This window comes from Sander vitreus, chromosome 21, assembly GCF_031162955.1.
Source record: "Sander vitreus isolate 19-12246 chromosome 21, sanVit1, whole genome shotgun sequence".
Lineage (NCBI taxonomy): Eukaryota > Metazoa > Chordata > Actinopteri > Perciformes > Percidae > Sander > Sander vitreus.
Genome location: NC_135875.1, coordinates 25987403 through 26005053, shown reverse-complemented (window position 1 = coordinate 26005053; position 17651 = coordinate 25987403). Strand labels below are relative to the sequence as shown.

General features: G+C 42.1%; 1 protein-coding gene across 1 annotated transcript in view; it reads left to right on the top strand.

Annotated features, from left to right (window-relative positions):
- LOC144536162 (rho GTPase-activating protein 23-like) overlaps positions 1–17651 on the top strand; it is a 98852-nt gene that overhangs the window by 58324 nt on the left and 22877 nt on the right. Inside the window, 8 exon segments of the mRNA XM_078279148.1 lie at positions 8178–8369; positions 10105–10135; positions 10591–10683; positions 12980–13058; positions 13154–13214; positions 13894–14699; positions 14701–15344; positions 16523–16687. Coding sequence (XP_078135274.1) covers positions 8178–8369; positions 10105–10135; positions 10591–10683; positions 12980–13058; positions 13154–13214; positions 13894–14699; positions 14701–15344; positions 16523–16687 — 2071 coding nt within the window.

Genomic DNA, 17651 nt, shown 5'->3' with positions numbered 1-17651 from the left:
GTTCACCCTGGATACAAGCAACAGCATCAGCCAGCAAGTTGTGAGACTAAAAGGAGGAGACAGGGAGACCCAGCAGACAGAGAGAGAGAGAGAGCGAGAGAGACAGACACACTGCGTAACAAATGGGCTGGACTGTGTAGCAAAAGGATGAGAGGAATGTGAGAGAGAGAGAGAGAGTGCGAGGATGTCAGCAAATATACCCAAGGGGGGGAGAGAGAGAGAGAGAGAAAAAGAGGCATGTCAGGGTGGAGAGGAGGGAGGACTATACTTAGACAGCAATAAAGATAGTCAGCCACAGCCACTGTACTAAAGAGCATGGAGGTGGACACACTGGATCTCGTATCAGCTTGGGATTGTATCCAATTCTAAAATCTGGTCTGACAACAAACTACCTTTTCATCTCAACTAGTCCAGCAACAGAATTCAAGTGGTCGGGGATGGATTCGTCAGAAAAATCCAGAGTTGAGCACTAAATTTAAGCCAAATCGCACAGCAGCAACTCTCCACTACTTCAGTGAAATGTGTGGGTTTTTTTTTCTCATCAGGACAATTCTACTCTGAAAGCTTTGAGGAGGACTAGTTGACATTTGAGAGGGCTGTCAGCTAATGCTGCCACTGTAGTAACCCTGGGACCAATGCTGTTTCTAATGCCGTTTCACATTGAAAAAGCCAGGACGCCATTAAAGCCTAAGAAATCCTCATCTAGAACTGTGAACTGGACCAAATGAAAGGTGAAAGAAGATGGGGAGAGCTTGAGATTTATATGGCTGTTTTGATCACAGAAGTTTGCCTCAAATTTCAAAGACAAGGACCGAGTCGAACTCAGATCGACTAAAAATGATGACTAGCTCCAGACAACATGGTAGAAAACTGGACAAAATATGACAAATGAAGTCTAATCCAATCCAATATGTTTGAGACCCATGAAACCCGATCTCATGAGTTGCCCAAAGAAGCATATTCACGAATAATGAAGCTCAAGCTAAATCCAACTCCAGGATTACAAATTCACACGTTCAAGGCTTGGTGCTCTGCATCCACAGTGCTGATTGTGACACTTGAGTGGTTGACTTAATGTGTACAAGTGTGTTTTCCATTGATTAAGCCTCGATTGTTGCTCCTGGCCATGATGCATCAAGCAGACATCGTGCGGAGGTGACCGGCTATTTCCGTTGTGGGGTCTGAAGCCTTGCGACCCCTGGTGTGTGTTCGCTGCACAGACAGTACATGTGCGTATGAATGTGGAGGTGCTATGCTGAGGGTGTCAGGTGTCGCACCAGCTCCGTCTGGCCACGAGTGGCGATTTCAGTGTTCTGTTGGCGTGGACTGCAGCGACGCTGAGCCTCGCTGTATCTGGCTGGCAGTTTTAAGGGGGGTTTCACCTCACACCTCACCCCGCCCAACCCCCATCGCATCACCAAGAAGGCGGGGCTCCCGGAGGGTCATACAGCGTCATCGCTTGTCCTGGGTAAGCGTTCTTTCACACTAGATTAATTGATTCAGCGCAGGGTTGTGCGGCAGTGTGGGAGTGTCACCAAATGGCCCATTTGTGCGACGTCCTGTTGTGTCCTTTAATCCCCAGATGTAGCACAAGTAGACTTAACATTTAACAATTATTGTTTTCCGTCAGACCGTTTATATATCTCGACATTTCCACCGGACTTGAAGAAAGCATATTTCACAGTGAAAGAGAGAAAGAAAAGAGACGAGCAACTGTGCCATGTGCTGGAGCTTGTTGCAGGAAACCGTTACAGAAACTCCTGGGAAGTTAAGTGCTTGTGTTTTGTTTTTTAACCTCATCATTTTTTTAAACTTTCTTGTAGCAGCATTAGAGGCATTGAGGCTTCCTGTGTACTGTACGGGACTCTTGTACCACCGTTGAATCTGCCTCAACATTTTGCCGCATGCTGCTGTGGTTTTTGCCACTTTTTCATTACCAAACCTCTTAAAGATGTATTATTCAGGGTTTTTTTTAGCACTTTTTGAGGGTAGAAGGCCACAACAAGCTGAATATAATACAAATTTCACATATTGTGGCCCTATAAAGTTATGAGACTCAAGCATTCAGTAAAGCTGTGGGCGGGAAAACAAAAAAAATGAGCTGAATGACTTTAAAACGCTCTGTAGAGCTTAAGGGAACTCCGGTGTTGGCAACACTGGGTACATCACATAGACAGTTAAAGAAATGGACCAACAGCTCCCGTGTCTCTGGACGGAGACCAGTGAAGGCCATTAGAAGCACTTTCCCGGTGATGGCTGAGCGTTACTGAGCAGCCTCCAACTGAGCTTGAAGACGTAGATGTGACGTGAGCAACCTGTCTGAAAGTTGGAAGTCTTCTGGTAGCTGTGCCAAGAGAAATCTCAATCATTCCCAATCTAGCAGAGACGGAGAGCGTAGGTATATGTAAGGAGATAACATAGACACAGGCTAATTATTGATCACTAAAATGATAGTTAACATTAGTAATTAAACTTAAACAGCTAATGTGAGTCCAAACTGTCTGAGAGCTTCTCCTGTACTATACGGTCATTACTCAACTATGCGACAGTAAGTCTCGTGGTTATGACACAATCGTTAGCCTATTTTTACAAAAATGTCTGCTACGGAGCCATAACGTGAGATACAAGGTAATGGAGCCTTTTATACATTGTCGTGTTTCTTTAGAAATAAACAACGGACAAATAGAGTCTTTAAACGCTTCAGATGTAAAGTTATTCACTGTCAAAGTGACGTCAAAATAAATGGCAGTCAATGGGATGCTAACGGCTGGTGATGGCGTGATAGCATCAAAATGGCGCCATAGGCGGTAGGCGTTGGGAGAGAGGCTTACCCCCTTGGTACGTCACCACCAAGCGTCAACCTCTGGTGCTGAAAAATGAAGCCAATGCGGAAGTACCAAAAAGTGCAGTTCCTCCAATGACCACTTGAGGCTGGCTCCAGAAGCAAGTCAGTCCCCAAAGATCCCTATGTGTAAATGCCAGTTTACAGCAGAATTAAACATGGTTACAGTCTGGTATAAAAAAAAACTGTTTTGGTCTTTCCCCTTTACGACAACTGCACGGGTGTGAATTTATTAATTATTCACCGGTTTAAATTATATTAAGGCTTAAAGTTAAGCATAATGAAGGACGTGCCACTTTGAGTGACAAGTGGGCTGCTGTCACAGGCGAACATAGACTGTAGCCTTCATTCGGCCCGCCTAAGGTACATCCACGCTCCACATCTTTGCACATTTTTGTTTTAGTAGGGAGGTAAACATGTTATATGCTTCATGTGGTCACAACAGTGCACAATTGCAGCCTGGGCAACATTGCGCTGGGGTTCTTCGTAGGGTCTTAGCACCGAGCAGTGCACCTCCAAGATTTCTGAAACTACACGGATGGGGTCTTACAGACCACGTTGCAATGTTCGGCTTGCCACAGGACCTGGAAGTGCATATTCACCGAATCAAAGAGAAGTTTTCAAAAAGTATACTAGTCTACAACAACAGAGCAAGACTACTCAAGAGAGGAGGTCTGTTCTTGGAGCCGCTTTGACCGCAATCAGTATGAACGACCAGACGTTAGCAGGAAACTTGCACGCCGACCAAAAAAAGCATGAAGTAGGCATTAGCTGAGTTTCCGTTGTCCGGTAATTACCGGTCATTGACTGAAAAAAAACTATGAGGACCGAAAATTCAAATTGTCTCCGGTCAGAAAGACCAGTGGTAATAATTCCCTCTGCACAATTTGAATTATGTTAAAATAGGCTACAGGGATTTTCATATCTTTCATTCTATTAAAACAATGAACCATCATATGTTTTCATTTAAAAAAATGACTGTAGACTGTAGTGTATGCGATAAAGGAAAAACTACATGTCGCGTTCTCGCTCTGATTGAATGCAGAAGACTAGCGTAGATTTACAACATACGGCGACAAGCAAGCGGGAAAGTCAAAGCCCAAGCCCTGGCGAAACGGGGAAATATTGTGAGTTACTTCATAACACCAAGCAGCGACTGGTCTAACGTATATGAAGCCAAGAAATTGCCAGCGAGGACGAGTCGGCACCAGCTACAGCCGCCATTAACGTTTGCCCTCTCTGACTGTAGCATGTATCCTACATTTCAATAAAAATAGTATAAATCTACATCCGTTGATGATATTATTCTTCATATACAGTATAGCTTGCCTATCAATTGTTTTAAAGCGCAATAAACACGGAAAATATTTGACCGGAACTTTTCCCATTTGACCGGTAAAATGAAACCTACAGGTCACATGATCGGCACACACTTCTTTTCTAGCGGAAACTCTGGGCATTAGGTGATATCGTGCTCTGCCAAGATGGCAACGGCCAGAGCCGCACAGTTTGACGTCAGAAAGCTCAGAAACTTTTGGGTGACGTCACAGAGACTACGTCCATGTTATAAACAGTCTATAGTCACCCCGAGTTTCTCCTTTCACATTACACATAGTCATTTGACCCATTGTTGATGTAAAGATATTGATTGGTGCAGCTTTAAATGTGTATTATCTAGAAATATTACACGTTCTGAAACTATCTATTCCATTTGGCAGTTGTTCCGTTTGACTGCAGTACTGTTCTGTGACATCAGTCCAGTGTACTGGACTGGCTGTTGAATTTGTCCGTGGTCCATCCTTGTACGTACTACGTGGTAGATTGTCTGCAGGTCTGGAAACAGCCGTGGCTGTCATTCTTCTGAAGGGTCCTCTTCTCCCATCTGATCTGATCTGATGACTGTGGACAGGTGTATTTCCTCCGGGGAGGCTTCTTCCGCCATCTTGCTTTAACCTTTCCTGTCTGCTCTGATCAGTGCAAGAGAAGGCCACCGTTATTGACCATCCCTGTCCTTTTCCACCATGTGGGTGTCCTGGGATTTATCACAGGGAGCCAAAGTTTATGTCATTGCTATCAACCTTAGGGGTGACTTTAACCTGTGTCAGGATAGGGGCTGCACAGTGGAGTCCAACAGAAAAGCTATTACCAGCCTGTCATCATCTACAGTTTGGAAGAAGATTTATCACGTGGGGGTTGATTCATTCAAGGGTGTGTTATGCCATATCTCCTTTAGGTGTTATGTAATGTAGCACTGAGGGGGTTTGTTGACTAGCAGTTTGGGCGGGAGATGTGGCTATTGTCCTCACTACGCACAGAGATTCATGTAGCCTTATATAAAATGTTGTGGGTGCATGCATATGTGGGTGGGTGAGGTTGGGCTTTCACATCATCTGTTCAAGTATGCATCAAGGATCACGCAGTTTCCAACAAACACTGCTTGTATGTTGACATGCTGGTACAGTGACAACTGTTTTAGTAACCCAGCTTCTAGTATACACTGTGTTTGTGAGTGTGTGTTATTACACAAAGTGTCTGTCAGTTTGTATTGTGTATTATTATTGTTAATTAAGTTCATTTTCCTGTGGTCTAAATGTCAGGTGAACTAAATCATTTCAATACCCAACAATAAAGGTCTGCAACTCAAATACTAAATCCATGTGAGCAAAATGAAATGACTAGTGCAGTAGATAGAACAGAGTAAATTGAGTGAGTGGCCCATGTTAATGAAGAGCTATATTTGAGTCAGCACAACAAGCCCTTGTTGTCCTAAAAGAGCTGCCCAATCAGGCCGAGTGTTCAGGGCCAGGTAGGGACTCTTACAGAGACTAGGGTTACAGGGACAAATACATGAAGCAATAATATGCTTCAATTATATTTGTTTAAAGTTCCTTTTTATGAATGAGTTGGCTACATTAATAATAAAAAGTATGAGATTGGTAGTTGTTTGTAACATTTAATTCATTTCAGTTACAATACCAGTGGGACCAAGATTTTGACTGTGACAATGACAACAGTAAAACAACTGCAAACAACTTTATCTTATTATTATTATTATTATTATTGTTATTATTATTATTATTGTTAGTATAGGAGGTTATGTTTGTGTAAATGTAATGAACCAAGCAACAGCCTATTGAATTAAAGGGATTTGGATAATGATGATGTCAGTGTTAGTTCTGTAAAAGAGCATTGTTACAGAGAGAGCAAATCCTGATATTCAATTAAACACACTCTGGCATGTCGGCATTTCACGCTGTGAGTGTGTGGGCGAGGAAGGTGAGTGTGTGTGTGTGTGTGTGGGGGGGGTAAGCATGTACAGCATCTCACCTCTATGTTTGCATTCACTCATGTGTGAAATGTCACCTGCAGAGATGTCGAATGATGAGAAATCTAACAATGTACTCACCCAACTCTCTCTCGCTCTCTCTCACACTCACACACACACACACACACACACACACACACAGATGTGACTTCATGCTGTGGGACAACACAACTTCTTACACAGCCACAAACACGCAGAAATGTCAGTGGGCAAGCATCCTTTTTCCTATTTCATTCTATTTGGATAACATATGTTACCTAATGATTGAATTCTTTCAGCAGTGTTTTATATTCAGCTACAGATTAACTAACAGATTCTGTCCATTCACTGATATTAAAGGGTAACTTTGTTATTTTTCAACCTGGATGTTTGTGTGTCTGAGTGACGATGGGAGCAACAATTTTTGAAATTGGTCCAGTATTAAGCGAGACCGCTGCAGTTGGCAGTGGCGAAACAAGCTGCAGTGTAACATTAAAGTGTTTGTTTTGCCATTGACAGGCTCAGATTAATATTCTAAGTGTCTGACAACATTATGGAAAGGATCCCTACAGAGAGAGACTAGATTTTTATTAAAGAGTCCCGAAACAGCCCTGAAATCTCCATCACCAAACCCACCAGACTCCATTCAAATAAACAGTAATTTTATCGTTGTAAAAAAAAAAAAAACGTCATTCAAAGTGGACAGAAACAAAATAAAACTATGAAAAGCCGTCTTGGTTCGTCTTATCACTGTTCCAACAATCACCACTCTGGTTTGGTTGAAATAAACCCTTAATTCACCCATTTACATGTGGAAATATGCTAGCTCTATACACGCTAAAATTACTCATTATTTACATGGACTCTGGTGATTTTGGCAATTGAGATTTCGAGGCTGTTTCTGGTTAAACAAAAATAATTTTACTATTTAACTAAAAGGTCTATCTCTGTAGGGATCCTTTCCATAATGTTGTCAGACACTTAGAATAATAATCTGAGTCTGTCAGCGGCAAAAAAATTTGCCCTATAGGATTACAATGCATCCAGCTGCTGGTTACAGCGTTTTGGCTCAATATCGGACAAATTGGACACCAATGCATGGGAAAAATTACCCTTTAAGACCAGGTCCGGTTAGAAAGCAAGTCAACACCACCAACACGGTTTATTAGTGATTTGATAAGAGTTATAAATTATTGTTCCTTGTTTAACCATGTAAATGTAGGAAATACTGCTCTAAACTGATTGGCTTCCGTCTGTGGAAAGTGTGCGTCTCTTCCCTGTTCTCCTTGGAAGCATTCTTAGAGTTGAAAGATTCTCCACAGCGTGGCCATTCACATCCTCTCTTAAGAAACAGACTTCCTGTCCTGTTGTTCCTCCATGTGTGTGCTTTTAGAGTTGTTGAATATGTTTTTGTTTAATCGCTCCCTCTCTAGTGATCACCGTCAGTGTTGTTATGTAGATAACTATTTACGGTTTCCCGTCATGCGTAAGCTACAGTATATCCCTTTACCACGGTTAAACATCATGTGGATTAGCAACTGAATTGTGCTCAGTGTTGGAGATGTTTGGATCTGAAACACTGGCTTCACTCTCACCTCCTTTAGCCTATAGAATTATCAGTGGGTGATTAGAATTACCGTACACTCTTTGTGAATGAGCCCTAATAATGTCCTGTTGTTCCAGGACTGTTATTTATAGAGAGTTTCCATTGTTGGCTGGAGGTAATAAATGTGATTATAGGTGGGGTTGTTGTTGAAAATAGAGCTTCCTCTTTAGAGAGAGGAAGTCTCTGAGAAATTCCTGGCATCGGTGCAATTCTGCCCATTCAATGGACCACATATGGCCACATCCACCCACTCACTGTTCCCTTCAGTGCATTCAACTATGGATAGTTACACACGCTCACTGTACACACATGTACAGTACTTTCACATGGTAAAGTTTTGTGAGTGTTCATTTCCCTAAGAGGAAAAGAAAAGCTGAGCGTTTTATTTAATCTAAAACATTTTCTCCATCTTCTCTTCTTGGTAGGCTAAAGGACGGAGAGATGGCATGGTGACGTCCAATGAGAACAGGCGCAGGCCGCTGTCGTCGGGGGAGGTGGAGGGCCTGTCATGGCAGGGCCCACGGACCATTTTTGTCCTGAAGAACTCACAAGGATTCGGCTTCACTCTGCGCCACTTCATCGTCTACCCACCAGAGTCGTCCCTCCACAGCCTCAAGGTTAGCCGACTGCTCTCCGGACCTGGACACAAACCTGTTTATTTTAGCTCAATTTGACTTATTTCAGTTATTTGATTACATCTGATGTTTAGGGCAACTGACGGCCTTTGTAAAAATCTGCATCGTCCTGACCACAAGAACATAAGAAAGTAGGGCTGGGACGATGCACTTTTTCTCGATACATGGTGCCGATATGATTTGTATTGGGATTTTCATTTATTCTGATTCTAGAAGTATTATTATTGATAGTATTTAGTATTTTGATTCTCTTTTCCTTCTTTAACAAAAACAAAAGTTGAATAATAGACTTCTGGAGACCAAAATTCATGAGACATTTCTAAAAACAATTTTTTTTCAGTCAGTCTGACATTAATTTCATTTGCAAAGAACATAACATGGATTTTCTGCTAAACAGAACATATTTAGGTGAATCATTGGTAAAAATAAATAATTAAATAATTAACAAATATTGATACTAGGGGAAAGAATTGATTAAAAAAATCGTCGCAAAAAAAACAATCGCAATACAAACGATTTTCAATTTGATTTTGCTCAAGCAGCCAATAAAGAGAGAGCGAGCACAAAAATGGAATTAGTATTTGGGAAGACACGTCCATTCCAACTAGAGTATAAGGCTGATTCCCTTTCACAACGGAGAGCTGTTCAAACTGATATTGGTAACTGTTGCTTTGCTCAGTCAAAGGGTGAGAATCAAAAATACTGCACTAGCCTTTCAGCTGCAGTATGAATGGAGCTGTGATGGGACTTTAGTCACGCTAGCACCATGGCTCTATGTATGGCAATGGCAGTTGGTCCAGGCTGAAATATCTTGGCAAATATTTGACGGATTGTCATTGTTCCCAGAGGATGATTCCTAATGACTTTGGTGACTTTTTGACCTGGCGCCCATTAGCCTCAGCTCAACTTTGTGTTTGGTGCCAATTAACAAGAAAACACACTTTTTGTGTGCAAATTAAGTGTTTTTTTTTTAAATCCTATAACATCACATTTCCCTTACAACAGAACAATTCCTTATGCTAAGCTCATTCTCTCCCGGCTCTAGCTCCATACTTGATACGTGAAACGTGAAATCGTTATCAATTCTTATCTTTCTTTCTTATCTAACTCAGAAAAATGAACAAGTGCAAATGTGAGCTCATGCTGTGCCATAATAGCAATGCATGTGTGTTGTGTCAGTCTATCTGTGGTCAGTGTGTCAAAATCTGATCAGGATAACCAAAGTCTACATCAGACAGGCTGGATTGTTCACTTGGGTGCACTTCCAAGGTGCATTTAACCTGTAAGTCATACTGATATTTCTAATGTGATCCAGACCCTGCAGCTACACAGACTTATGGGTAATGTAGTACTGTATACAGTATGGTGTCATCCTTCTGGCCTGGAGAGAGGTTGGTGTTGTGTAGCAGCATACCTCAGTGTGCAGAGCCTTTTGTGTGTCCAGGTCAGGAATGAGCTAACTCAGCGAAGCATCAAAGCCTCCAGATAGACCCAGCCAGCAGGCCCGCCAGACAGACAGACAGACAGACAGGCAGACAGTCAGACACTCAGTCAAATTGTAAATCAGTCAGGCAGCTGAGCAACAGTCCAAACTGCCCAGTCAGCTGGAGTGAGTGAGACTGGGGCTGGCAGTGGAGGTTTGGGTTGAATGTGAGCTGAGCAGCGCCTCCCTGTGGTCCTCATTTTCTCTAACACCTGCTCTGTGTTTCTCCCAAAGGATGAAGAGAACGGAAATGCAACAGGAAAAGGTGAGTGTTTTTTGGATCAAATTTTTATTAGTTTACAACAAACCTACAAACAACAACAACGAAGACGGACGCCCACATAGCTCAGTTGGTAGAGCGGGCGCCCATTTATAGAGGTTTACTCCCCGACGCAGAGGGCCCAGGGTTTGACTCCGACCTGCGGTCCTTTGATGCATGTCATCCCCCCTCTCTCTCCCCTTTTATGTCTTCAGCTGTCCTGTCAAATAAAGGCCTAAAAATGCCCAAAAAATAATCTTTAAAAAACAACAACGAAGACGACAACCACAACAAAGGCATGAGACACCCCTACAACCCTGATTTCATAATGCATGGATGATCAGGATGTGTAGGGGGACTTTATGGTTCCATGTGTAGGTGGAGCTGGTTTTGCTGATATTTTCAGTACAGGAAATGGATGTGTATGCACATAACCTCTATCTGTGTGTGTGATTATGCAGTATGTCAGCAGTCTCGTTTGGAGCCAATGGACACCATCTTTGTGAAGAGTGTCAAAGAAAATGGCCCAGCGCAACAAGCAGGACTGTGTACAGGTAGAAGACACACACACTCTCACACACACACACACACACACACACACACACACACACACACACAGACACACACACACACACACACACACACACTCACACTCATATAGTCAGGAAACATAAGAAAGACATGCGATAGACATAAGATACAGCAATCGCTTCACATCCAGTTATTACCCAGTGCTAACAGTGAGTTTATTCTCTTATACAGGCTGCCCTCTTATTGCTTATAGAGTAAATGTTTTAAACATTTTGCAATATTGCAATTTATTACCTTTTTTCCAGCTTCAAATTTTTTCCAATTTCAAATGATGTCCCCAAAAGGAAACTTTGTCAACATCTGTTTTATCTAAAAAGATACATGTCTCTGTTTGTTCATGTCATTTCAATTGTATTGCTGCAAAATGGGATTGTCAAGCAGACAAACTGACCAACACATATATAATATATAATAATAGATCCATACTTTGCGTCTGTGGATCGATACAGTATTGCCACGAAAAATATTTTTTCCCCCATCCCTAATCGTGATATATATTGTTATTGAGATATGAAAGGACCTATATCAGGATAGAAGTTACTGGCCATATCACCCAGCCCTACACTGCTGGCAGAGCTGTGGGAAGAAGTGAAACAGGCACTGAAACAATGCTGAAGTTACTCTTTAAGGTTGTTAGGACAGTATGCAGCATAAGGGGGCCTTCACACCTAACCTGTTTTGTTTGGTTAATACAAACTCTGAGGCGACCACCCGCAGGATTTTGTAATAGCAGCTATGTGATTTTAGCATGGATTCCAAAGCTTAACTGCTAATAAAACCAAAAATAATTTTAAAAAAAATTAAAAAAATAAAAACAATCTGCAGTGAATTGTTCAGGAAGCGATCTGTGTAAGTGATGCATATATTCATGGATTGGTAACCATGGTACCTAGAGCTGTAACAATCCTAAATTTTGCTGTACAATTCATTTTCTCAGAAATAATTGCGATTAATTTCAGTCAAATTTAAAGAATATCTTTGTTTATGTATTACTTTGGCAAACAAATTCAAGTTTTGAATGAATTCCAGGATACATCTTTTGGTTATTATATCGCTGCTATGTGACCCAGATAATGTAATAACACAGGTACACAGCCTATGAAGTAAGCCACGCCTCTTTATAATCATAAAACATGTTTTCTAACTGTATCCCCCCCTTGCATTTTTGTTGCTATGAAAGTGTTTAGGGTCAAGTGCCAACAACTAACAATTAAAAATAATAATAAAAATATATAGTCCGACCAATAATCACTTGTACAGTATAATTACAATAGTAATAACAGTTAGCAGTCATACCCTTTAAGACCTTAGCTAATGTTAGCTCTTCATTGTGGTTAAACAAAGAAGCCGCAATTATGTAAAAAAAACAACAACTGACAATTATGTAATAATTGTTACAGGCCTAATGGTAACATGTATATGGGGTCAGCACATGATTGCAGAATTTTCCCTGATCAATCAAAAGCGATTCAAACTGTGGTGTGTTGATCTTGTATCCTACTGTGTGTACTTTGGCATTTCATTTAGTTTATTACAAAGATCCCACATTAACACCCCCCTAATTTTGCTGTACAAGCCTGTCTACATGAGCTCTTTGTAACACCAGAGAACATGAATATACACATCAGAGTGTGCATCCTAATGATGCAGAATGACGCCAAAAACTGTCCAATCAGTGAGGTACCTGTCAGTCTGTTTCACTTCATGTTTACTGGTTTGTAAAAAGTCAGCGTGAACATGAACCGGAAACCAAACTTAAAGGCAACACTTCGGCCTGGAACAAATGAACCCAACTACAAAGCACCCGGAGTGGAAGATTGTAGGTTGAAAAAAAAAACTACCTCTTCTGCAATTTGTCAGCGTGTAAAAATATTATTTAATCTACCTTTGGATTTACAGGTAATATTCTCCTAAAAAGACCTTAGAAATGAACATGAATAAAGGACGGGGCATAAAAGATAAAAATACAACATTATTATATATTATGAAAGAATCAGGTCTTGGTCTTGAAACTAAACAGGATGAGGATGATTAGTAAGGTTCGGAGCATTAAAAATACAGAAATTAACATTAATAATTAACAACATAAAAAATGTATTCTATGGAAAGCATTATGAAGCTTCATTGTGCCCCTACTTCTAAAGCCCAACCCATTTATACAACACATATACTGTGTGTGTGTGTGTGTGTGTGTGTGTGTGTGTGTGTGTGTGTGTGTGTGTGTGTGTGTGTGTGTGTGTGTGTGTGTGTGTGCTCCAGGGGACAGGCTGGTGAAGGTGAATGGGGAGAGCATTCTGGGAAAAACCTACTCAGAGGTGATCGCACTCATCCAAAACAGGTGGGAGACTAGTTTATGAATCTCATTTTATGTTCTGCCTGACCTGTTATTTATTTCGTTCAAATATTTTGGTGTTTTGTATTTTATTTTTGCAGTGAAAACATTCTGGAGCTCTCTATTATGCCCAAAGATGAGGATGTGTTGCAGTTGGTAAGTGTGAGTATTGTATTTCTTCTATTTTCTCTTCTTTCCTTTTGTTCACCTCACCACTGTTTAGTCACAGCAGTTAGCTAGGCTGTTTGCATAATAGCAGGGAATCTTTCTATTATAATTCATGTAGCCACTTATTCAAGTTTAATTTCAGAAATTTGGAATTGTGCATGGGCAGAAAGCATTGTGCTGTCCTCAATCGGCAGACATCAAAATTAGTTTTTACAGATCGGCATAAAAGAATGCATGAACGGAGACGGTGAAACAACCAACAAAAGGAAAACTTTTTTTTAAGACATTGGATTTTCTTCTTTTTTTATTATTGCTATTGTTATTATCATAAAACCATTTTGTCATGCAATGAAGGGGAAGATATGATCAATTAAAGCAAAATAGAATCAAATAAATGAATGTTATTTTCTATTGAAATAGACAAAAACAAATAGAAAAGGAATACAGTAATAAACTGCCCCAAATTTACAAAAAGGAACAAAAAAGTTCCAGTGTTGGTTTAATGGTTTAGTGTTGGTATGATAAGGGTTTAGCTTTTATAGGACAAAAGAAATATTGCTGCATGGTGCACGTTGCATCTGCCTCACTCTGCCCTCTGGCTGTTCCCTCCATCTTTGTTCATTTATCTTTTCTGTCATGTTTTACATGGTGTCCTAACCCCTCTTGTCCCCAGGCGTACTCCCAGGATGCCTACCTGAAAGGCAATCAGCCATATTCAGGCGAAGCCCAGAACCTCCCTGTGCCGCCGCCTCTCTGTTACCCTCCCACTAAGCCCAGCTCCACTGCCCCACAGCCCGACCACAACCTCCACAGTCCCCTGGACAACTGGCAGTGCCGACCCGGCCCCGCTGCCTCTCCACTGGACAACCGCCCCCCTGCTGCTTCTACACCCACCTCCGGCTGGCCCGGGGGTCCTGAGGATTCCAGTGGCCACTTTGCCCCGCTGGGGCGGCACCGAGGCCGCTCCTCTTCGGCCATCAATGTGCTGGACTTTCACTTTGCTAACCACAATGCTGCCATCGCCTCTGCAACTCTCCCTCCGCCACGGAAGAGCAGCCTGCCAGCCTCTGGCCGCACTCACACCGATACTCTTTGCCACCAGGCTCTGTCGGACTGGTACTACAGCCAGGCGGAGGCTGCAGAGAGCATGTCCCCCCGCCACCGCAGTATATCTCAGGATTGTGTAGCGGAGCACGGGCTGGGGTTGGCCCCCGGCCCCGGACCTACATATGCTTCCCCAACCTCCGCGGAGCACCGCCGAAGAGAAACCCTCCTGTGCCACCACCAAGCAGCTGCTGCTTCCCATGATTCCTATTGGCTAGGGGGCTGGGGTGGTGTATCGGGACCAGGAAGCAGGTCATGCTCGGAGAGCCTCCTGGCAGCCTACGCCGAGTACGAGCATAACTACGGGCGTTCTGTGGAGACACTGGCACAAGCCTCTGCACTGGTGTCGCCACGCCATGAACACTCGTCACAAGGCGTCCCATATGGCAAAATTCAGAGAGCAGAAGGTCCCAGCAGGGCATCAGCACAAAACCACAGTGATATACCCCATCACAGCCTCCTCCACAGTGCCTCCCAGTGGCAGGCGGTCTGGTCAGCAGGTAGCTGAACCTCAAACGAGGCGGGTAAAAGAAGAAGAGCTGGTGGGCTACAAAAGCTACAGCCCGTCTTTCTCCCGCAAAGCTGGCCACCTCCTCCAGCAGGCCCACTCCTTCAGAGAGCCCAGCTACAGCGGCCCTCACCTCAACTGGAGCCCCGGCAGCAGAAGCAGCCCTGCAGACGATGAGGAGGGGTTGGTACCCAGGCCGCGGTCTACCCCTGCCCTGTCTGCAGCAGAGGAGGAGAGAGCTCGACTGGGTGAGGACAGGGAGCTCATCTGCCCCATCTCCCTGAATCAAGAGGTGGTGCTGAGGCAGAAGCCGCCTTCCGGCCGCCGGACCCCCGTTCAGGCCACTCGACATCCCCACTACCCCACCCCTGGAGAGTCACCCGAGCCCCCTGGTTTGGAACCTCCACGAGGGACCCCCTCTCCTGTCTCTGGAGGGCCTGGCCCCAACCGCAGGGCTAATGGTAGCCTGGCTCAGCATGCATACAACTCCCTGTCCTCTATTCCCTTCATAGGTTAGTGAGCCTTTTGTCTGTAGCAACAGCTACAGCTGTCAGAAGATGTCACAACTTGTCAACACTGAAACTACATTTACCTCAAAAATGTCCTGGTAATGCAGTGGAATGTAATCTTACATATATTGGTTATTATGTTACCAAATTCAAAAACTATCTGAAGATGAGATTACACTAGGGCTGCACGCTATGAGGAAAATATGCAATATGCAATAAAATTGTTGAATATGGCGATAGCGATATTACTTGCGATAAATAAACAGCTATTAAAGTGTTCTCAGTTCTGCATCTCTGCTACTTTCAATATTCTGCTAAAATACAAGAAATTGTTAGTTGAATTTAAAACATATGAAAGGAAGTCATTTCCAACATTATTTTATTGAACAAATTGAACGTTGAACTGAATATAAAAGGCACAACTAAAAAAAGAATGACAGTTCTATTTTAAAGTGTCATTTTCTACTGATATTTTCTTTCAAATTACACACCAACACACTGTGAGTGTCTTTTCGTGATATATTGCAGCCTTTTGTGATGTGTTTATTTCCCCAGGTGATATTGCCATGACGATAAAAAAACGATATATTGTGCAGCCCTAGATTACAGTTATTACTAACAGTTATACATTACTAAATTTGATAAAACAGGCACATTTTTGTATATTTGGAACAGTTATTATGTTGTCTGTTGCTACAGAGCTCTTCAATTTGCTTCACTTTGTGTATGTGAGGCTTTAATAGTGCTCCTTTTCTTTCTGTGTTTCTATCCTTTTCAACATTTGTGTGTTTGTTTATACCTGTCAGTGTGAGTCATCTACATGTCAACATAATGCTTGTATCCATTCAGTTTTCTGTATGTTTAAATCTTTGTTGATTTATATTCTAGTATGTTTTTGAAACATGTCTTAGAAACAGAGCTGCTCTGGAGTCAGAAATAATCTCTTCAGTCAGAAGGCCAATTAACATAACGGTAGACTGAAGCTTGGTGGAAAAAGGTAAGGAGCCCACTGTGTGTGTCTCCGTGTGTGAGGTTATTTCTGCCTCCAGAGCAGGTCCACCTCAGAGAGAACTTCTAACAACCTAAACACCAGCAGAGGAAACTCTTAGCTTGTCTTGTCCTGTCAGTGTGTTTAATCATCTCTCATCCCTTTGTTGCTTGCCTGTGATGATGCCCTGCAGATGATCCAACCAGTCCTAGCATTGACCTGCAGGCCTGCTATGTACCAGCCCGCTCTGTTGTGTCCAGTTCCCAGGCCTCCACTATAGCCACCCTCACTTCCACCTCTGTCTCCCCCACCCTCTCCTCAATCTCCCCCTTTGTCCGACTTCGTTCTCAGGACTGCAGTGAGTCTCAGTCACCCACACTAAATACTGAACGGCTTTACAAAGGGCTAGAACAATATACAATATGTTCTCCAGTATGTTTGAACTGACATTGCCAAACATCACTGCCTATGTTTTTGAATTATAATGACTTAAAATGCCTTTATTTTGGCAAACTGATATATTTGTCTAGCCTCAGCCTCAGACGCATTTTAAAGGAGTACGGTGACATTAACAAATGAAGAATTCCCTTCACTTTTTTTGGGGGGGAAAATTTGAACCTTGAATTCATCATTCATCATTCTCTGACTTTCTAAAAAAACATGGTGCTCCCTACCGGTATCTAAGAAACAGTGGCCCACATGAGAGCTATGTCTCCCAAGTACTTTTCACCACTCATTTCAACCACTATTTTACTGCTTTTTTGTTTTTAGTGAAATCATATATGTTCTTTAACATAGGCACATGTTTTCATCAGTTTGGTAGTGTAGATGGCTGTAATAACTATGATACCCAGTGCTATGCATCAAATCAGAGCCTGAACAAATTCAGAATGCTTTGTTGTTGCAGTTGGGAACAAAGCAACCATAGTTATCCAAAAGTGAAATGACTTGAAGTGAATGTATTATTAAGTTTCAGCAAATTATAATATTTAGCTTTTTGTTTGTCATGCATGCAACAGAATTTATTTAGAATTAGTTTCTCTCTGAAACACTCTTTATATGGTGTCCAAATGATTAGAAAAATGCTTTAATCATAAAAAAAAAATAGGGAAAAAAAGTTTCTGTCTTTTGTTAATTTTCATTCCAAACTCCTGATAATGAAGGACACTGGATGGATAAGGTAAAATGTATCCAAAACTGGGAACCAAATATCCAAATGTCATGGTATTCCTTTAATATGCAGTTACATGCAGTTTTGTATGTTTATTAACCCCTTAATTCATTCACCTGGCTAATGTTATACTCACAGTTTGAAACAACAA